Source organism: Neodiprion fabricii, chromosome 4, assembly GCF_021155785.1.
Source record: "Neodiprion fabricii isolate iyNeoFabr1 chromosome 4, iyNeoFabr1.1, whole genome shotgun sequence".
In the NCBI taxonomy this organism is placed as follows: Eukaryota; Metazoa; Arthropoda; class Insecta; order Hymenoptera; family Diprionidae; genus Neodiprion; species Neodiprion fabricii.
In genome coordinates, this window is record NC_060242.1 from 20403739 (window position 1) to 20425981 (window position 22243).

Genomic DNA, 22243 nt, shown 5'->3' on the forward strand with positions numbered 1-22243 from the left:
GCTTATTTGAAATGGCAATGGTTAATTGCAGAAATTAGACTTGTAAAAAGGATAATTTTTCAATTATTTCTGTTGAGGATCGACGTATTTGATCCTCTTCCGTAGCTGATAATACTTGTTGTGGATTGGTGGGGTGCTGTTCGTGGGTTTGGAAAAAATTAGGCATGTTAGCGAAGCATGAAGAACCGACGGAGTTGCTGAGTGACGACTTTTCATCTTGTAAATTAGATCAGATATAATATTTCAGCACTTAGAGCGCTGTAGAAGAAAATTAGATTGGACGCATTGCGATTGTACGTGTACGTGTACGTTATCTACACGTGTACAAATTTCTAGCAGACTCAGAGCCAAGCTTGCGGACTTCGATTTAGGCAATTTGGGATTACTGATTTGATATGCGGCTTATATCTGGTTTAATCAATATAGTCTTATGAAGTGCAGATGCTATCAAATTCCATGAACTCGGCTCTGAATGCGATGCGAAGTATTTACTGCACTCTACTTGGGCTATTTCATGTCCAAGATTATTAACTAACAAATGTTCGTCCCTCAGCAAGTCCGTTTCGAATCCTCGTGTTACTTTTGGAAGAAACGATCTTAGAAATAATACACTCACAAAAGAAATAATTTAGAATCATTGTCAAGCAAGTCTGAAGCTGTAATCAACGCTGCAAAATTCGGCCGACCATTAATGCTGAATTAATCAAGAAAAACACAAACTATAAGAGTGAACCATATCCGTTTTGGAATCGATATACTTAATTGTGAAACCAAAATGGGCAAAACTGATCGTAACCCACTTTAAATTGAATATCGGGCTTGAAATAATTTTAGAAAACCTTTACGCACCGAGCGCTGTATCGGACAAGAGAAAATGACGGCAAGAATAGTTTAGTTATGATTTCACGCTCGAGGAAAGCCCAACAGCTGAGAATGAAGCTCGAGAAATTTACTCGCACGTACGAATGGGCACTAGTTTCTACAGTTCGCTCTCAGTTTATTCAAGATGACGAAACGTGCAGTATAATGAAAGGCGCGTTCATTACCGGTTAAAGCGATTCCCGCCATGCTTGTATGGTGCGTTCTTCGACGACCTTGAGGGATGATCCGCTGCATGCACGGGACTCGTGCAAGGGTCAGCAGAAACCCGGCTCTAAACCTGGCGTTCATCCAGCAGTAGATAACCGGGTTATAGCAGGAGTGAGACATGGATAGCCAGTGAACAGCGACCCACAAGTAGGGCAATCCCGACCATTCTCGTAACCGGTCATCGTGGTCAAGGCCGAGCTGTTGGAAAACAATGCCGTTGGAACAGATCTGCGAACAACATCACGGAGTGCGAAAACATCATTCGATTCCTCACCGTCAGTACGTTGAACGGAAGCCAGCATATCGTGAAGACAATCACGACGGTCATCATCATCTTCACCATCTGAAAACAGAGAAAAGAAACTATGAAGAACATGTTCACGGTAATTTTAACAATCGATCAGGAACGATAAACTGCGTCGCTTCATCGGGCGGAACCTCGAAAGATTGTACAATTTATAAACGAGAGGCCAGAATTAACTCCCACACGATTTTACACCGTCATCTTGGTCCTGACAATTCTTGCGGTACTTCCGGATGATTACACGACTACTGAAAATCAGCCTGCAGCTTTTTTTCTGTTTATATTTTTTGCCTACGTTTTCTTTTCCCTCTTTTAAAGACATATCCTTCTTTGCTGTTCGGTTTTTTTTTTTTTTTAGACCGGAGTCGGGAGAAAAAGAGAGGGAAACAGAATTTGCGCAGGGATCAAATTTTTGCAACTCTCCAGACACGAGGAAAATAAAAAAATCTGCAAGCATGTATCGTGGGATGCTTTAAGAAATAGGGATATCTATAATATAAGTTAAAGGGCAAATAGTAGGAGCAATATGGCATTTTGTAAGTCCAAATGGAGAAAGAAGAGCGCTTTAATTACGACCGCCATGTAGAGGAGAGATTAAATTTCATTGGGAAATGGCTCAACAAGAGACCAGCTCTGATGGACGGTTCAAATTACTGTAAATCTCCCACGTAACTGGTGATATAATGCGATTTACCTCGTTTGAGGTTGTAGGACTTAGCGAATGAACATTCCACTGTGTCAGGATTAAAATTGGGTGAGCTTACACCACAAATTCTGCAGTTGGATCACTTCGCACGAATTTAACCAGCCCGTTAAAATTCACACATATGTGTAATGCCTTCAATATTTCCTTACCTATGATGACACGTGAGTTGGACTTGAATCACATTCCCGCAGTTGCGTATTATTCGATATGAAACCGGGCAGGTGAAGCGAATAATCTGGCAGTCGAAAAAAAATATGCGCTAATCGAATGTTTGGTGTGAAAACAGGCGAAAGTATCATCCGAGAGATTACACTGTTGATACAGCTGGCGTGAATGATTATTTTCATTTATTCTTGTCAGTGAAAATTACCGTATTACCATAGCAACGGATTAATTTTCTGTTGGTCGTTAATTTTTTTGATATACCATAATAATAACAAGGTACATGAAACCCGCCGTTCCTCCATTCGCTCTATCTGAAGATTGAGCGGCAAGAAGATAAAATTGCCAAGACAGACATAGACGTGGAGATTTTTTTATAACCTTATTAAATTTCAGGGGCTGACTGAGTGCGTCCGCGGGACGGTTGCTCTCATCGCAGATTTAACCGTATTACGCGATTATTTTACATCACTAGGGATAAAATTGAGCATTATAATTTACGCCTATAAACTATTGTATAAATTGTATAAGTGTGCGTCTAACTTTTTCCCCAGATTATTACACGGCTAGGGGATTTTCTCGGTTTTAGACGCAGCAGTTGCAGTAGCAATGAATTACCAAATGCGGCGCGTGAATACTAGCTTGAATTTTATCAACGATGCTCCTTTTTGCTTCTGATCTTCAACGCGAAAATTTTCACCAAGATTAATAGGCTGGCGAAAGTAAATGATGATTCCATTGAACAATGGGCGTTAACACCGCGGCACGAGCTCCTAGATAGATTATTACAGGTATGTATAAGATACTCGAGCCTGGGTGGTACAGCTGTGTAGAACCGCCAGTTCGCGTGATTCCGGGTACTTTGCCGCCTTCGAGTTAAACGATTATTTAGTCCCCAAGTTCTGACCTTTGAGTCTGAGGAGTTTAACCTTTGTACGATCTATATAACGATCAGCTGTTACGATATAGCCAAATATTATATTCCTATCCGTATAGGCGGGTAATTTGTGAGGGATCAATCACGCGAAGTTAGATATTATCAGTATAATAGAAGGACTGCAAAAACATTGCGAGTTAATTGCCATTATACACAACATTTCACTCATCTCTCCCTCCTGGTCGCATGCATAATCGATTCGTAAATTGCTAACCAGACCTCTCAAATTTTAATCGAAATTGAACATCAGACTGTGGAGAAATAAATGATCTGACAGATAATAAGATGGAAAACTAACGAGAGCAATGTCTCTTCGTATGTAAATTAGAGAGAACGTACGATCATTTATACTGCGATAGTTTAAATTGCCGGCTGCGGTCAGGCAACCCAAATTTCGCAAGAAATGCAGTACGACGGTTGCATTGACGAACGTTGAATTGCCCGACTACGGGCGATTTTTTTCAGACAATCTGACCGTGTTTTTCTGTTCAACTTTGGGAGAATTTGTACAACGAGAGGGCAACAAATTAAAAGAATGTAAAGTAAGAAGTTTGAAGAGCGCGCGAATAGAGTTTATAACAAATCGACGGTTCGCGCGTCGCTTTTTAATACCGTCATCATCTGTGACAGCCGGTTGCTGATGATGGAGTCGATTTATCGTCGCGTGGAGAGTATACAACTGGGGGGTCAAAGTATTGTTAAATACAAAAGTTGTAAACTCGTAGTCCTCGCTTGTCTAGACGGTAAATCATCGTCATACCTAACCTGACACAACGTAAGCCGAGTCATCATTATTCGGATCACTGCACCGAATACGAGAATGAAGCTCGTTTGGAATTTTTACACTCGCGTAGTTCGATTCACGAGAAACCGTGCAGGAGTATTCGCTGAGATAGTGTTGAAAGCGATTTGAAACTAGTCAAAGGTTCCGTCGTGTTGAGTAAGCTTTGACAAACGGTGGCGAAAAAATAATGGGATACAGATTTACGGTCACGCGGTGAAATTGCTTTGATACGAAAAGGTTCGCTTTTTCGCATCTGACCTATGGTAGGAAAAAAATTCACGCATAATCGAATTTTCCACCGAATTTATACGTTAAACTTGGTAAATTTTATCGATTACAATAGCTGGCTTATAGCTATTCCGGTAGAACACGTTTCTGTTTCGTTTGAAAAACAGTTTCCACTCCGTCGAGTCAGAAAACCCGCAACACGTGGTTGCACGACCGAATTCAGGTGTTTTACCGATCATTTGTTGAAGGATGTGTAACGGAAGAAGATTCATCGGAAAGGAAGAAATGCGGAGTTTTTAAAGCTGAAAAAATCGGACCAACCAAAAATTCTCCCTTCTTGAGATTACAGCTTCCTTTTTCTCCGCTCCGCCAAACATCGACACATCGTTTCTTTTGTAAATGTCTAGACTCGTCGTCAGACTCGACGGGCGTTGATAGCTACGTTCCCGTAGGCTGTTGGAACGCCCTCAAAAACTGATGTAAAAATGGTGTGTACGGTTTGATTACGGCCCGCGAACCGTGAAAATATCAGCGCCACTGTGTCAGGCAGGCTGCGCCCTTAGGGACCGTCGTCATTTTAAAAAAAAACGGATACTCCCAGGGGTAATCCTCCGGGAAATGCTGAGCCATAGCCCAGTTCGCCATTCCCGGCCTTTGGGATACGCTGACTATTGCGAATGGTTTGAAATTAACAATCTTTGCAAATGTAAAACAGGCTTTTGTTTATACCTTTTATTAGATATAATGTCAATTAACTTGAACCCGTTGAATTATAGAATTAATTGTCATTCCTGTCAGTTGAATACTCGTAAGATTCGCTGGTATACTTATCGTCGAGTACGTCCTGCACAGATTTTTTTTCATTTCTTATTGATTAGTATCTCCCCTCACGCTTTTCTCATTTATAATCAAAACGCCGCTCCGTAAATTCAACTCTTATCGAAAAATCAGTAATAACTCAACACCTAAACTGAGGAGTGTAGTAATAGGAATTTTACTCACAATCAGTGAATTGATTTTACTCGACGAGATGTAATGGGGTTCCTATTTTAGACCAACGCTCGCGCACTACGAAATTAAATTCTTAGTTAAGAATACATAGCGCCGCGTGTGTTTAAACGTGTTGAAGCTGAAACAATCTAGTCAAGTATGATAAATCGTTTTTTGATTAAAATTAGCGTAATAAATTTTCAAGCAAGACGATTTTCCTCAATTTCAATTTCTTCGTTCGAAATAAAACTGTCTTCAAATACCTGGGACAATGAAATGATTGAATTAGCTCGCAATATGTTTCTACTCGAGGTTTCAGGCACAATAACAATAAAAATATTCAGGCATTTCAACCGAAACATGAACTCGAGTAATCTAACTGCCAATAAAATTTAACTGCCACTGCGTCTGATTGGATAGCAAGTGAAGTCATTCCGGGTTACAGGCGAATGATCATTTCACCGCGTGATCTGTTGACTTGAGCTAGAGAACTGCGTAGAATACCAGCGATTCCGGTATCTCTCAATTTAAGTATTATCTCAAATTCTCAGCCTAAATCTCTTTTCAACGCCCTAAAACGCGCTTTCGGTAATTTGTCTAGATACCCGAAGAACGCTGCTTCTGTTTGCAAAGTTCACATTCAATGCTGTGCTGATATATCGTGTCGTGGTTGAATTCGTACTCTATGAGACCAGTTCAATTTCGTTTTTGAGAAATAAACAGTGTGCAAGAATTTACAGTACCTTATGTATGGCGGTCCTAAGTCAAATATAGTATGTATAATACGAAGGTTGGCAGATGATCATTTTTCTAGTTTAACCTGAAGTGAAGTATCGAGGAGTATGGTCGAAAATTAGCAGTTATGTATACGGAACTGGTACATTCCCTTTATGCACAAAAGACAAGTCGGATCGATGGGAAGACGGTGGAATCGAATGGACATAATAATGACATCTTATCATACCTACTTGCAGTATGCAAATTGTTTCTTTGTTAACCTTGATCCGCTTTCTCTCTTTTCCTTTGAGTTTTATTCTTACAGATATTTCTTTTCCGTGCTGCAACGTTGCAGACAATCTTTACATTTAAAACGTTGAGTGAAGCTCCTTGAGTTCAGGTAAGTTGCATTGAAGAAATATGTTGAACCGAAGCCATCGACATAAAAGAATGTTTCCTCTCTTTCTAATGAACCTAAAATCGGAGAAAATCAAGATGTCTATAGGCATGTAAAGTCCGACTTCGTGATAGTTAACCTAAACGTTCAAACTTCAGGTTGAACTCTGCTCAATGACGGCATTCGCGGTGCATAAACTTCGCGCGTAAAAATAAGTTATCGGAAAGTAGGTATGCTCTAAGAAAGCCCTGGTGTGTAAAATGAAGAACTTCAGCCAAGCGCATGCGCCAGCGTCATTTTACCGCACTGTTCAGAAATGGGGCACCTCACGCACGCTCTACAGGCTTCGAAAATCAAACTTTCTGAGCATGTGTTGGAAAAAAATTCTTGCTCAATCTATAGCGCAGATCCATTGTGAGAAAAAGTTCAGTCTGGAATCTTGTGTTAATCTTGTGTCAATCCGATACAATTTGACGTTAAACTTTCGGATTGATGAGAAAATTTGTTCCATTATGGTAGTCCAAACCTACTAATTTTTGTCAATTTTACCATCATCGCCATGTTTTACAGCGCAAATTTACGACCTTCTCGATTATACTCAAACTATTCTCCGAGAACGATAAAAAAATGAATGTGGCACAGAGTAGATAACGTTGCTTTGCTTTTTATTGACCGCATGTGAATATAACCTACTACACCAAGGATTCAAATATTCAAATATATTCAGACGTGTCGAATGGAACGAATTTCTTTTCCTGTCAATTGACCATTCCACATGCTCGACCAATGTCTACAAAGCCGGAAGGAACATTTATTCGGGACCCACGAATCACCTCACGCGTCATAAAGCTAAATTTTTAGTCAGGAACACAGAGGAGTGACTTTCACCCAGGACCAGGTACGTGGATTATTCGTTCGTCCAGCATCCGTCGACATCCGGATATCCTCTGATAAATTTTCCGATTCAGAGCACCAAGTCGTCGTAGCTGCGCCCAAATTTCCATAACAACGTCGACCCGAGGATGAAGACATTCTGTACGAGAACGGCGATGCCGACGTACTTGGAAATCACGTCGTAGTAGATGACTTCCGCCAGGACGTAGATCGACGACATCAGGCTCCCGAAGCCGACCAGCAACGCCAGGAACAGTACGATCCTTGGACCAAGGACACCGCCCTCGTAGTTCGCCGAGTTGTGGGGCATCTCGATGGGGATTTTATGCACGACCACGAAGCACAGCGTGTTAGCGAAACCCGGGAGGAAGTATATCTTCTTCTGGGCAAGCTTATTGTCGTAAAATGACCACGCATCTATCGCTACCCACCAACCGACGAAGAAAAGGACCCCCGTTGTCAGCGAGAGAAAATTGTTTTTCCTGAAGCTGCCCGAGTCTGTTTTAAACATTTTCTTTTTGCGGTTAACTACGACGTCCGTTTTTTTGATCACTGGCGAAATTAGCCACGGTTATGCGTACCACGCTTTCTTATGTTTATCGATCGCTGTTGATCGATCGTACAATGTTTTTACAGCACATCAATGAAATTATCGAAATTATCATCATTACACGGTTTGAATTACTTTGTTTGACTATATCTGTTCAAAAATAATCTGGGATCAAGGGAAAAATATGTAAGAGGCATTCGGTTACGAAAAAAATTGCAAATTTACAGAAAATAGGAAACAGTTGTATCAGTGGTGATGAAAAATAAAACGCTCGACTCGTCGTTTATGCCGTTTCCTCCACTTCCGTGTCTTCCAAAATTGTTAATCGGCGGTCGTGAAAGTTTTACAAATTATTATTATATGTATACAGGCATTATCCTTCAAATATGTATAATTTCTTAGTTTTTCGTCCGCAGTGCCTAAGGGCTTAAGATTATAATATTGTAAGACCAATTATAACGTCTGACAAATTGCGACATCGTTAACGTCTTAATGTTTGTATTATTAATTAATAATCCTTTTACAGCGGGAGATTTTGCATGGGAGCGTGCCCAGCAATAATTGGACGGTGTACGGTCTGTATTATAAATTAATTCGTCGCGTTGGAAAAGCTCAATTTTTATCCCTCATCAAGGGGGGAAAAAAAATCAGGGAAAAGCATAAGGGAACAGAAAAAAAAGAACGCAAACTCTAATTGTGAGTAAACTTCTTCTCGGGTGATATATCATTCCACTTTCCGGTTACGCAACATACTCGGCCCTTTTCTCCCCCGGGTTAAAGCTACGGCTTGCGTATTCTGCGGGATTATCACTCTTATCAGAAAGGTGGAATGTATACACGATGACCCGTGGCCTGCAAATCTGCACCCTCCGAATCCCGGAGTTTGAAATTAATCGGCTCTTTTCCCTAGCAACGCGCACCCCATTTTTTCAATAATCAGTCTTCCATGCTCTGCGGGATTTAATATGTAGGAGTCATGCTGAAAATGAATTCCACATCCCTCTTTTTTGTTGAAAGTACGTTGAAAACAAAAAAAAAAAAAAAAATGGAAACATTTGTTACGTCCGGCATGCCGCCACACGTTCTCCCCATCTTGCTTCTATTTGCTAACTCTTCCACATTTCTTATCGTAACGTTATAGTCTTCAACCCTGTCCTCCTATTTCCATCGAGCCTCACGTCAGTCGTTGTCGCCCTTACTCCGCTAATTCTATTCCCCACTGTTCTGGACTATTGCACCTTTCCTGCACTTATATACTTTTTCTCCCAAAATCACTTCTATCCCAACTTTCATCAAGTAGACTTCTAACCCATCCTCCATCGACTACACTTGTATTCCAACTTTCCTCGAAAGCATTTCTAATCCATTACCGACGATTCAACTTCCATTCCAACGTCTAAATCCATATCTCGACAAATCAATTCCTAAATCATTTTCTAACTATTAATTCCAACACTCGCAAGGTCCACTCGTCTACACATTTATACTCCTTACTGTTCCAATAAATCGTTATACATATTCCAATACGTCTTACCCGCGTCAATTCTCACTCCTTCCTTCATTCCCTAACTCAAGAACAGCGACGAGATCGGACTCAAAATGTACCCGAAACAACGTACCGTTTTGACAGCCGCTCGTCAATGTATCCCGTAACAAACTTGTACAAATATGCTAGAAAAATATTATTATACAAATTTATTTATTCAAAGTCTTTGATACGTACGCGTTGACGACGTTCTCTTAAGTATGCAGAGCACAAAGCGAATGTAGAAGAAGTATCTTAGAAACTTTTTGATCCTCCGTTTAAATATTTCACAAATGTTTTATTCCAGCGTAAAAATATGTGAAGTGGCTGTTTTTTCCCAGGTGTTACTCGCGCGTGCATGTCGGATCTAATTTTCTTAAAGAGAAAGGATCTTCACAGCAAAAAGGAAGATGGGATGAGCTTGTATTGGTTGCGGCGTTGCGGGAAGCTTAGAACACTTGAGCGGTCGATATTTACATTAAACGACGTACGATGTACGCGCAGCACACACCTTTAATATTATTTTGATCGATCATTCGGAACAGCTCGACGGAGCCTGACAAAAAAGTTTTTCACGAGCCAGCCACTTGAACACGTGATACAAACAATTCTTGTTGTCCGTGAAAACACAGCTTTCAGGTAGTGAACATAAATATTATTCTATGAACATTATTCAAAAAGGATGACGGTTCTCTGACTTTCCTTTTTTCCGTCGCGGAGAAAGAGAGAGAAATTTTCCATATAATTTATTTTATATTCTGACGAAAAAAATAAAAAATAAACAAACACTCGCAGAAACTGCAAAATTTTGAGTAAAAGTCAATATTTCCAAGGCATGTCAAGACGAATAATTTATCATCGAATAATTTTTCTTCGGGGTATATAAACTCTGTTGTGTTCAATAATATTCAGACTCGGTCACCGCGCTGCGATGGATGAAAGTTATTTTGGGCTCGAGGCAAATAATCATTTTAACGCGTGATTCGTTGACGCTAGATAAATAACTGCGGCACGTAACGGAGATCGTATAGCCACTTGGTCAATTTCAAGTCTAACCGCTCAGTTTTCCACGCACTTTCGGACACAGCCATTTGCATCAAAAGCAAAAGTCATCAGTCTTTGTCGTATTTGAGTAACAAAATGGCGGCCATCTTAGTCGCATCTCAAATATTTCTCTGCTTGACACTGACCCAAGCAGAATTACCACCTTGCACTGTCACCCACAACTGGTTCCATCAGTCGTCATTGTAGGTGAGTTTTTGTTGTTGTTGTTTTTTTTTCTTTTTCTTCTCTCACGCAAAATTGAAACCTGTATGCCGATATTCGAATGGTCAGAATGCTCGGAAACTGTCGAAATTAGTCAAGATTACGCGAGGCATTGCAAGAATTTAAAACTCATCTCGACAACTTCGGAAACTTCTAACAACCGATTCGAGCACCATATTCGTTGTAATTTTCTCCACAATCTCATCACTATTAATTGGAAATGAATTTTTTTCTTTACTAACCCATTCGTTAAATCAATCTTAATAATTATAAACGTTTACGCCTCCAATTAGTTGAAGACACCTTCTCGCATGCTGCGGTTCAGATTTTCTTTTCAACCGAACGAATTGTGATAAGAAATACGTTATTCATAACATTCGATTTAGGTATGATTACGAGAGAGAGGAAAAGATGTGCATGTCCATAAGAATAAGGATGAAGAAAAAAGAAAAAACGTCGAATCGACCGGCATCAGTAATGATATCTTATTATACCTGCGACATACGAATGGTACATGTAGTACATACAATGGATGTTTCCGTACTTTGCATTCGGCTTTTACCTCGGATTTTACATTTTTTCACAAGCTTTATTTTCTCGTTAAAAATTCGCAAAGCTGTAGCCTCTTGGCTCTCCTCGTTGCAGTGCTGAGGAAAGACGGATTTTCCAACGGATTTACATAGAAGGAGTTTCAACCTTCGGACACCGATCTGGCTTGAAATACACACACGCGGTAAGAACCAAAGCGGGTCTACAGCAGGGTGCGGCTTATTTTTATTCTCAGCGATTTTCGTTCACTCTCTGTATCTCTTTGCACATGATTTTATTCTGATAAGTTACCTGAAACGTTGCAAAGATGCTCGAATACGTCACAGGCGACTTTACGTTGAAGTATGAGTTTACGGGTATTCATTTTTCTGTTATTGTATAATTGAAATATTGTGATTTTTTTAGTTTTTTTTTTTCTACTCCTTGCAAACTTTTCAATTCAGCACAGCCGACTTATTTTTCACATGCAAAAATCGAAACCGTTGAGAAAGAGGACCAGCCAGAATATCTGCATTATCACAATAACAACATACAAACCATTGATTTGACACAAGTGAAAAGTAATTTTTAAAATGAAACCACGGTGCAAAAATACGAAAGATCCTTTTTTCACTGTAATATGCAAATCTGAGCAGCAAATAATTGCTCATTATAGAACCTGGAACCGGTAAACGGTTCCGCAATGAGTGTATATATCACTTGCGCTAGCTGAAACTTTACCGATAAGGAAAACTCGATTTTCTGACTAATATTAAGCGTTTTGCTGATCAAAGACAACGCTGCGTTTACGTTGTAAAATATCGAATCATTGTCATTTTTTTAAAGACCCATTTTCCGATAATATTTGTTAAAATGCCATTTCACTCAACGCTTCTTTTCCTGAATTTTATAGGGGTATATTGGGTATATATATATTATACGAAAATCTGACTTGCAATTTGAACGACCATTTGACGTTCCAGCTGTCTCATCCGTTAATTAATATCAGGGGTTCGACGAACCTGTAGGCAGAGTTTCCCGTCGAATTTCACCCCGAGTTTCGTCGACCGCGTAGCTATAAAACTTTTTCCCAACTCTTTCCTTTCTCTCACAAATATCTGGCATTTCGTTTTCGCGATTGAATTACGGGCACTCCGCTAACCGAAACGAAATTCGATTGCAGACACGAGGATAATATTATTTCGGCATAATCAGACACTATATAACAATAAAAATTCGGATACTTCTCATACTGTCTAAGAAAAGTTTTTTTTCCAATTCTAACAGTACTTTCAATGAATTAAAGCTCATCCCTTTGGTAAACTAAATCTAGAAAAAACATCCGAGATGCATTTTATTATTCAAATTTCGTAAAATCTTACAGCGCGTAAAATTGTTCAATTATAATTGTGTTTCATTGGACGGATAGAAATAGAAAGAAAAAGAATACTCATCGACTACAGAGAGTCAATAATTTAAACGTAAAATGACTTGTAATACATCGTTGGAAAATTGCGTTTCAAACTGTGTTCATCGAGCGAAGAAGAAGCAGAAGAAAAGGTGACGTAGCGCGTGTTCGGCTCTCGAAAAGTTGGTAAATAGATTAGAAAACTTGAAAAGCTCCGTGGGGTGTGTGTGGTACATATTTACTATGAGGCGAGTGCTTCACGTGTCTATAAGACATACGAATATAACTTACTCACCGACTCTCTCGTTTGCATTCAGTCTCCCTCTCACTTTATCTTTCTCTCTCTTTCATTTTTTCTATTTCCCTACGCAACGCGGAGGAGATAAAACTTTTCTGAAAAAGCTTCGAACCAGATCGAAACTCAATTTTTCCATCACTGACACACTGAAAATATGTAACAAAATATGTAGCAGCGTTCGCACGATCACTCGTGCATGTAATTTCAAACACCAATATTTTCCAATGCAAAAAAAAACCTAAAGCAACAAAAAAAAAAAGAACAACGAACATGAGATATGTTATCCTCGTATGCAGATTTAAAATAACACATTATAACGGTTGTTGTCTATCACAAGAAATATTCCGGTACCGCGAAAAGTGAGAAAAAAAATAAAAATCATTATCAGCGGAGTGACACAAGTGTCCCCTTTCATTTTCCTTTTTAGAACTTGTGACATTCTATTTCCACAGTAAAAAAAACAAATGTTGAAAAGGATAGTGATTAGTAACAGTGGTAGCATTGATTATAATAATAAGAAACAATGGAAATTTGTTTGCTTTTCTATCGCGAGAGTAGGCTGCAAAAAAATTCTATTAGCAACAAACTCAAAAGTTCTACGAACCTTAGGTTACTTCATCACCCAGCTCGATTCAGGTGGTAATGTTTTGCAATGGGTTGTCGAATAAGGGTTCTATACTTAAGCATTCAGTGTCACCCCGCTGCGCGTTATTAAACTACAGAAAAAATTGTTTAGACATGTATTTATAGATGTAAAATCAGTCAATTTTGTTTTATTATCAATTTTGAGTGAATTTCTTTCTTTTTAGGTAAATTGTATGTATTTTGATTTTGTATAATAAATGAGTAAATAAAAGGTGCATGAACTTGTGTAAATAAAATTGTAAATATTAATTAGTTTTAGCAATTCATTCGTCTATTCATTAATTCGCAAGATTAATGTACCATTTTTCTATACATAAATGTTAATTCTCAAATTTAATTCGACAATTTTTCGTAAAGTGTTTTTCATTAACAATGACAGTTTTTTTATTTTAATTAACTTTTACTTTTCTTTATCGTTATCCAAGGAGATTTCGTAGTTTGTTGGTGAAAAAGGGGGTAGATATTTTAATTGCGGATTTTGTCAAGCCTTTTTACCACGTTTTCGTTATATAGATTTCATTTTTGTAGATAGCTGTTCACCTTTGTATGTTATAAACTTGTTAAAATTGTTAAGTCTGCATTTACAGTTTTAGAAAAAATGTGACGAGACATTATTAAAAAAAAAAAAATGTAGATTGTAAAATTGAATATATTGAAATGTGCAAATAGATTAAAAATATGGACTACGAGGTATTGATTAGATGTTGTTTCTTCGGCGTCTTCTCTCCGAGTGGTAACCACTGCTTCTATTTGACTAGTTTTCTTATTTTGATTTACGTTTAGGCGCGCTATTTAAACTGTTACGACACGAATTATGATTTTTCGTTTGATTTTCAATTATTCGAATGATTTATGACCAAATGTGAATTCACTAATAATAATAATACTAGTAATAATAATTAATAACTCAAAATAAATACACTTAGACTTCAAAGAAGGATAAAATTCGACAAATCGAAATTATTATCAGTGATTTTGTTTTTCAAACTATTAATCCTATTATTGTCGTATTAATTCACTCGTAAACGATTCAATCTAGGTCAAGGTCTAATGATAATGTAATTAATTAATAATAAATTAGACTTGAATGAATGAGTATTCTATATATATGCATGTATAGAAATACTGCAGCAATCGCATTCGATAAAGAATTCCAAGGTGGTTCGAGGCCCCGGGAATTGGTACTAGAGATACGCTTCAATAACTGCTGCCCGATCAAACGCGTACTTCTACTACTTCAGCGGCTCTCGTTCCATTAGTCATGGCTTCAACTCTTGAATTCTAACGATCCTAAGTCACCGATACGTTCAGAAAGCTCAAGTGTTTCTATATTAAAGAGTTTTTAACGAATCGCATAAAATTATTCGTACAATATGATAAAAATTGTCGTCGGATCTTGATCTTAAGTCAGCCTAAAAGCTGAATGAAAAATGTCATGTGACATTTTCTGACAGAATTTCGAACTATATTGAAATGAAAATTCTGTAAAATCACACGGAGGGAAATTTCTAGTTCTGTCTGTTATACGGAAATTTTATAGGTATCGGAATGAAAGTTAATTTTACAACTGTATTTATACAACCGAAGAAAACGTTGTTGACTAAACAAACGGATTCAGTGTGTTAGAAAAAATGGGAAAAGGTAGAATCGACAACTATAATCGGTATAACTAAATTTTTTTATATTTTCAACAACTTTCGGACCCGTATTACAACGATACTCATTTTACCAGAATTTTTTATTAAACGGTGCAAACTAACGGGATTATCGTCAACATACTTACTCAAGTATTCACAATCATCGTAAATGTGTTTTCAATTTGTTTAAACCGTCAATTAATTCTTACTTCATAATTATTTAAAGAACACTTCATTATAGGAACAGCTGTATATTTTACAAAGTACATATTTTATAACATTGCATACTTGCACAGCCGTATAACTAAAACTGTGATACAACTACTGCTGACGAAAATAACGTTGCGATAACACTTCGACGTTAATAGGAAATTACCGTTGTTTGATCAGTCGCGGGTCGAATTTGCAGTTCCATAAAATCACCGGTATAAAAATAATTACGCGATCAGTCATTACTGATAATGCGTCACTACGTATACACGTGTGATAATCTTACGTAATCCATACATTTGCGTTAAATGTTAAACAAAAGGTGACCTTTTAATTGCGAGTAACACGAGTCGTTGGGTGTATTAATGAGAAATTCTGTAGGTACTTGAGCGTAGCTGCTGTTTTCGTTTTACCTTCTATCTCTCTCTTTCACATTAAACTTCTCCATTCGATTTGAACCTCGTTCCGCGTTGCGTTCAGCCAGCCACGTATTTATACCGTTGTTTTCTTATCATTTTCGCTACACGGATGACAGAAGATTAATGAAAACTGAATGCTGATACGATAATAATTAAACGAACAATAAAATTTAGTGTAAAATATGCATCGAAAAACTTTCTTCATTCTCCTATTTTATTCATAAAATTTGACAAAATTGTACTTCAATTTGTATTTGCATATATTCAGATTTGTCAAGTGTTGCAAAGATAAGAAAGAAAAGCTCGCTGACAGTTGGGATAGTATTATCCGCGTACTGTAATTGTGTAATGTATGAACGCGGGGCGGAAACGACGCCGCGTTGCAACGACGATTAAAATGCAACTCTAATTTCTAGCGATACATATGTAATTGCAGGTTCCGATAAAACCGTAAACAAGCACGCCGTAAACTTGGCACCGAATAATTTACTGACTGATTGTATTGCGCGGATATATACACTTGGCCTGATAATATGCGAGGTACTTACAGCCACGCGCGTGAAGAAAAAAAAAAAATTCATATCCGGTTTTTCGCGACGTTTAAATCAATTTCTATCATATCTCGGCACCAGCGATGCCTCGCAAATAAATAAATTATCATTTGAAACAAATGAACAGCCAAATGAAAATCAAGCGATAATAATTCTAATCGGTTTAATATTTAAATCGTAAAAGACTCGCTGCAATTTCGATCGTTGTAAGAGAAATTAATTTCCTGCAGTCTCGTGCAGTTTGAAGCAGCTCTGACAATCACTACGAAGATGTCGAAAATTTTTAACGGGAGCAAACCGAGCATCGTGTTAATTTTTATCGTACAATTTCTCGCTCTTCGTTTCACCCCGGGTTGGTATCACACTAATCGAAATTGTTATAAACAGCAATGGAGAAGAAAAATAAAAACACGGATCAACTAAAATACCATGGTGTACATTTTTCTTCCTTCCATACGTTCACGAAAGTTTGAATTCAATGCTCTGATTATTTGAATACAATTATATGTGTACAGAATTTTGAAAAGTGTCGAATAAGAAGAAAATCTTGCCTGATGAAATTTCTGTCGCGGAAGAAAGAATCGAGGAACGGATTGAAAATATAAATATATGTTCCATTTTTTCCCTTTGATACTTAATCTGACAACCGATATTGATTGTGATTTCTCTTCCGACAGTCGAAGGCATGAACGAAAATGAGCTTGCCAGAATATCTCTGCGTGTTTATGCGGGGTGAGTGTAAATAATTTTTACTAATTTCTAATCGGTGGGTACATCCTAACACATATTATACATGTCTATGCATTACATGTATCACACGTATTGCATGCTTATGCATATGGGGTATTCCACGTGAAACGAGACAGGCTTTAGCCGATAGTTAGCGAATTTGACATTCTGCTTAGGTTACTTGAGGTTACTTATTTATTTCCATATATTCTGTTTGCTGAAGATGCCAGTTTGTGCAGTCAAAAGTCGCAAAAATAATAATATAAGCCCTAAAGGTCAAAGTATCAAGTCTATACGACGTCAACTTGGATACGTTTTCTGACTGTTTCAACTAAAGCGTATACGCATTGTTTCACCTTAGTTCCTTACATCATGATCCGGCTAAACTTTCATTCCTTACCAAGTATCTCGTGAAGAGACTTCGATAGTTTTGGATCGCAAATAATTCTGTACTCCCCGCAACTTGCGGTTAAAGGAATTTTCCTAAGGATCTACTCGATTCGCTTGAAAATTTTACCGAGTACAGTTCAAGTTGTGAACAAAGGATGGTATAATTTTCAGCTGGAAGTTGTTTTTTATTGACTAAATATTTGATTGAAAATTCAGAGTTTTTTTCTTTAACATATGGCCTGCGTACGAAAGAAAAACCGTCTATCTGTAAATTATGCCATACTTTTTACACAACTTGAATCACAAGATAGTAAGGAATGAAAATTTGGTCGCATATGAAAAAATTGAACCGGTGCCGTTTCGCATGGAATAACCGGTATGTATGTAATATAAAGAGATAGTCGAACGGATATTGATTGATCGATTGATTGGTTGCATGATATATTAATTTTTGTTTGTTAAATATTGTCTAACATGTCTCAGCGTGTAATTGATGTTACAGGGAAACTACTAGCAACAAATATTATGACGTACCTATTGGGGAAACACGTAATCTGGCATTGAAATTAGACGCTGCGAAGCCAACCGTTTTATACCTTCACGGTTTTCAAGAAAACCTCGAACGGGAAAGCGTTCGCACTATTGTTGGTGGTAATTATAGTTTAAACAAAAACCGCAACGCGAAAATAAGAAAAATAAACGAATGCAATATCTGTTCGCAGAGAATTGTCAATGATCAAGTATTTATCATATAAATATAAATCGTTTTATCACATTGTTCATATCACTAATTACCGAATAATTGTTCATGTTATGTATATAATATGGAACTAAATACCTGCCGACTATCACATTACTGTTATCATAATTTTTTATATGTATATATATTTTCATATTACAACAAAAAAGATAATTTATCGAAGCCGGGCCTCGTCATTCACTGATATTGTTATCATTATTATTATTTTCCAATTATCTTTACTCCAAACATATCAGCAGTTATAACCGTTATATAACTACTGTTTTGTGAAAAAGATCTTTACAGATTTGTTAAATTTTTATCCACGGGTGAGCAAAATTTTTGAACCATTTCCAAAATCAACTCGTAAATTCTGAATATTGAATTTAAAATGTTGTAAATATTTTTCACCTTCAAGATTGGAAAAGACGGTTGTGTGAAAAATGAATCTCGTTTCAGCTTACCTGAAACGCGGTGATCACAACGTGATCGCGGTGAATTACGCCGAAATAGCAAACGGAACTTACATTCAGGCCGTCGAGAGTGCCGAAGCGGTTGGAAAGAAATTGGCAATTGCTCTGCGCCAATTGATTGCGGGTGTTCTGGACCCGAAGCTAATTCACATCGTGGGCTATTCGCTGGGTGCTCAAGTGGCCGCATACATAAACAAATACGCCGTGGTATTCAAGGTGCAGCGACTAACGGGTTCGTTTTCATCTTCTTACGAAACTCAATCACGCACGGAGGGGATAAAGACGTACACATTGCAACAAACTAAACGTACCGTGAGATTACGTGAATGCGCGATGTAAGGAGCACTAATTGCAAACAACTCAGGGTACACGTACACTCCGAACAGAGCTTTGAGTTTCAAATTTATCCCCAGCTGCCTATAATTAGGGAGTCCTTATGCTGAGCATCCTCGTAATGTCACTGTATATATTTTTTTAAATCCGTCCGTTTTATCTGAAGGAAAAATGTGTTGAAATTAATCAAAGCTTCGTTTGATTTCACGAAATCTCGGATATCTTCTGTTCGCAAAACAATTTGGGCGATTTAAAATGAGAATTTATACACCGCGAGAAATTTTTAATTCCGGTTACCGCTCAGTCCTTGACTATTTTCATTTTTTTACCACAATCGACAAAATATAGTTCTAGGTACAAAATTAAAATTAGTTTCGTAGCTGTTACCGGAAAGTCTGGTATATGTTACTATTCTTTCTCATTACGATCACTGTTACTATATTTTCTGGTGACTGCGGCGAAAACTTAATGCTTGTGCAACAATAAATTGACGTTAAAGCCTTGTTTAACTAAAAAAGTACAGTAAAGCGAACAAACTTGATTTTGCGTTTCAATTACCAAAAAAGGATCGACGATAGCGCAAAATGGTTACGCGTACCTCGTTTTCCGTAATTCCAACAATATTCAAACAGTTTTTCTTAACGATACCTGTTTTACTCAACTTTTCTAGTTACTGTAACAAATGAAATTTTTCTCAGTGTACATTTAACTATAATAGGAACAATGAGTAAGGTCGAGAATAGAAAAGATATTGTTTAAAAATTAAATCAGCATCTATTCAACATTTTCACGTAACAGGAACGTGAAAATTTTTTAGATATACAGAAATTGTGTTCAATATTTAGAGGAACTTATCTCTGAAATCACGCACACACAGAGAAGGAAAAAAAATTTGTTGAATTACCGATTACGGGAAATGAAATTTTTTCAACCATATACGAGATGAAAAAAGAATGAGCACTTTTTTGTTGAATCAAACGACATTCCTTTGAGCGAAAATAATAAAAAACATTCCTTCCGCCACGATATTTGATCGCCATATTTGACAAAATCAACAAATCGCTTCTGTATGTGCAGAAAAAGCGACTTCGCGAACACTTTATTAATTTCTAGCACTGCTTCCGTTTCTGGGATAAATGTCGTCCCTTTTTCTCAGCTCTGGATCCCATCGGACCCGCATTTCTCGCTGTTGCTAAGCGAATCACGTCAGCCGATGCGAAATTCGTCGACGTTATTCACACCGACGCCTTCATTTACGGCAACGGCTACGCATCCGGCGGTGCAGATTTTTGGCCCAATAGTGGCCTGCGTGTTCAGCCAGGATGTCCACTACAGTACGAAAAAGGCAGCGAGGAAGGTGAGCTGATCGATTAGAGCGATTGATACGAGCAGCTGCAAAATCCGAAAACTTCCCGCTATACCATTTTGTTTGCAAAAATGTTGAGAAAATTTTATGCAAGCTGATTCTTGCTTTCGCGACTAACTCTCAGCGAGATCTCTCCGCCAATCTCGCTAAAAATTTAACAAGTTCCGAGTTGCATGGCGACAATCTAATGTACCAAGTTTCATAAGAATCGGTTGTTCCATTTTTGAGTAATTATCGAACAAAAAAATTCAACATATTGGCGATAACTCGGAAATGTCTGTACCAATTTTTCCCAAAATCGCATCAGTTATAAGTTAAATGACATTAATTCAATGTACCAAGTTTTATAAAAATCGGCTGATCCGTTTTCCAGTTGCGTATTACCGAACGCAAAAATTCAAACGAAACGATTGCGATCAAGAACATTAAAATCCGTTGATATATGGTTTCGAGATGTCGTTGGGAAAAAAATGCATCAGACATTCCAGATTTTCTCTGAATAAAGAAAATCGGAAAGTTGAACGAGCAGACTCGTCAATTGATGTTGTACCGAATTGTTGCAAGCGACGAAAAAGTGTTCCCAAATTCAACAAATTTGGTTTTTATTACAGAAATTCTGTTTTTACATATTAACATTATATCGAAACTTTTTTTTCCAGATTTTTGCAGCCATCAAAGATCATGGCAATACTACGCGGAATCGGTTGAAAACCCGAAAGCATTTATGGCGGCAAAATCCGTCACATGGACGAAATTTTTAGGGAGCGCACACAAGAAACAGGATCTTGTTCCTATGGGATTGGCGACGCCTTCCGGCACGTAAGTTAATTTTATCGAAATATCCTGTACGATTTTACCTCTTATTGAGCAATATGATAACATCAGTGATGAAACCTTGATTCATATCCGATCTACTTTCATTTTTTTTTCTCCCGTTTTTTTTCATCATCGCAATTTTTCAGGACCGGATTATTTTATTTAAAAACGAACCAACAGTCGCCATTTGGAATGGAAGAGAACGGCGTCAAGTTAGCCGACGAATAAATTGCTGGAATGTCGCGTTAGTAAAGTTTTCACGCACTTGCATGGTTATAATAAAAAAATACGCAAATTATAATACCTACTATATGTAATAACATGACTTTAGAATAACAGCAAGTGTGAGGCTTGATTTACAAAATTAATTTTCCATTATTCTGTTTTCTTTAGTTGTTCATTCGGATGTACTTAAGGGTTGAAAAAAAAAGAACTGCAAATACGCGAAACAGATTAAAAACGAAATATGTTTCCCACTATACATATATTATAAATAATTAATAAATATTTCAGATGAATATTAAGTTGTGTTAAACTGCAGAGTGTCTAGTTAACCGATAAATTGTTAGATTATATTTATTTTCTCTCAGCAAAGGAAACTAGTTTGCCATTATGCATCATGTTGTTTCAAATTAGTCATTCCACCGGTTGGTTGGAACTTTGTGAATTTATTTCACGACGCTGAATTCAATGTATACGTCTCGTGATCGTTTGATAAGTGAAGCATACCGTCACACTTCGCAACGAGAGAAATACACGATTTACTCGACGATAATTTATATGTTATTGTTAATTTCAAAAAAAAAAAATACTACTCAATCGAATCGCTATCTCGGAATGATTGCGTTCCTGATCTTTTTCTTTCCAGTTATTCAACGTAGTGCAAACTGACGGAGCGAGGATATTGCAGAAATGAAAAACATCCTTGTAATAATGATACAAACTCTGAACGACTCGTGTACAAAATATATCGCCTGTGTCTGTTTTGTGTAAAAAATCACGTTTTATGACGTCTGTGCGTTGCGATCAACCGCATGATAGATTGGACAAATTAAAAGGTAAATAATAGGAGAACACACGTGGGCGATTTGTATAATGAAAACACCTGTTATTTTTTTATGAAAATTAAACATTGCATTGTTTCCATCAAGC

The 22243-nt window shown here is 37.6% G+C and overlaps 2 protein-coding genes across 8 annotated transcripts in view; one reads left to right on the top strand and one right to left on the bottom strand.

Annotated features, from left to right (window-relative positions):
• The window catches only part of LOC124181694 (RYamide receptor), a 105422-nt gene that overhangs the window by 717 nt on the left and 82462 nt on the right, over positions 1–22243 (bottom strand). For both annotated transcript variants that reach the window (XM_046568487.1, XM_046568488.1), the window contains 2 exons: positions 1364–1432; positions 1047–1287 (listed from right to left, as the gene is read on the bottom strand). In XM_046568487.1, coding sequence (XP_046424443.1) covers positions 1047–1287; positions 1364–1432 — 310 coding nt within the window. The remainder of the gene's footprint in view (positions 1–1046; positions 1288–1363; positions 1433–22243) is intronic.
• LOC124181699 (phospholipase A1 member A-like) lies at positions 6313–22208 on the top strand. Of its 6 annotated transcripts, XM_046568502.1 has the most exons (9): positions 6313–6317; positions 7042–7046; positions 16909–16977; positions 17867–18015; positions 18563–18808; positions 20066–20266; positions 20935–21094; positions 21238–21313; positions 21960–22206. In XM_046568502.1, the coding sequence occupies exons 3-9, from the start codon at positions 16931–16933 to the stop codon at positions 22005–22007; spliced, it is 927 nt and encodes a 308-aa protein (XP_046424458.1). In that variant the 5' UTR covers positions 6313–6317; positions 7042–7046; positions 16909–16930; the 3' UTR covers positions 22008–22206. The 6 variants fall into 6 exon arrangements, 4 of the variants coding, with proteins under 4 accessions (XP_046424458.1, XP_046424457.1, XP_046424456.1 ...); XM_046568501.1 differs by lacking the exons at positions 6313–6317; positions 7042–7046 and adding an exon at positions 16240–16597 and having other exon boundaries at positions 16923–16977; positions 21238–21335; XM_046568500.1 differs by lacking the exons at positions 6313–6317; positions 7042–7046 and adding an exon at positions 16240–16597 and having other exon boundaries at positions 16923–16977.

Bases quoted from the DNA above. Each gene is read 5' to 3' on its own strand.
- LOC124181699 (XM_046568500.1), top strand. From the start codon at position 16,516: ATGTCGAAAATTTTTAACGGGAGCAAACCGAGCATCGTGTTAATTTTT. The intron at 18,016-18,562 runs GTAATTATAGTT...ATCTCGTTTCAG, and splicing joins CGTTCGCACTATTGTTGGTG to CTTACCTGAAACGCGGTGAT. The intron at 20,267-20,934 runs GTGAGCTGATCG...TTTTTTTTCCAG, and splicing joins CGAAAAAGGCAGCGAGGAAG to ATTTTTGCAGCCATCAAAGA.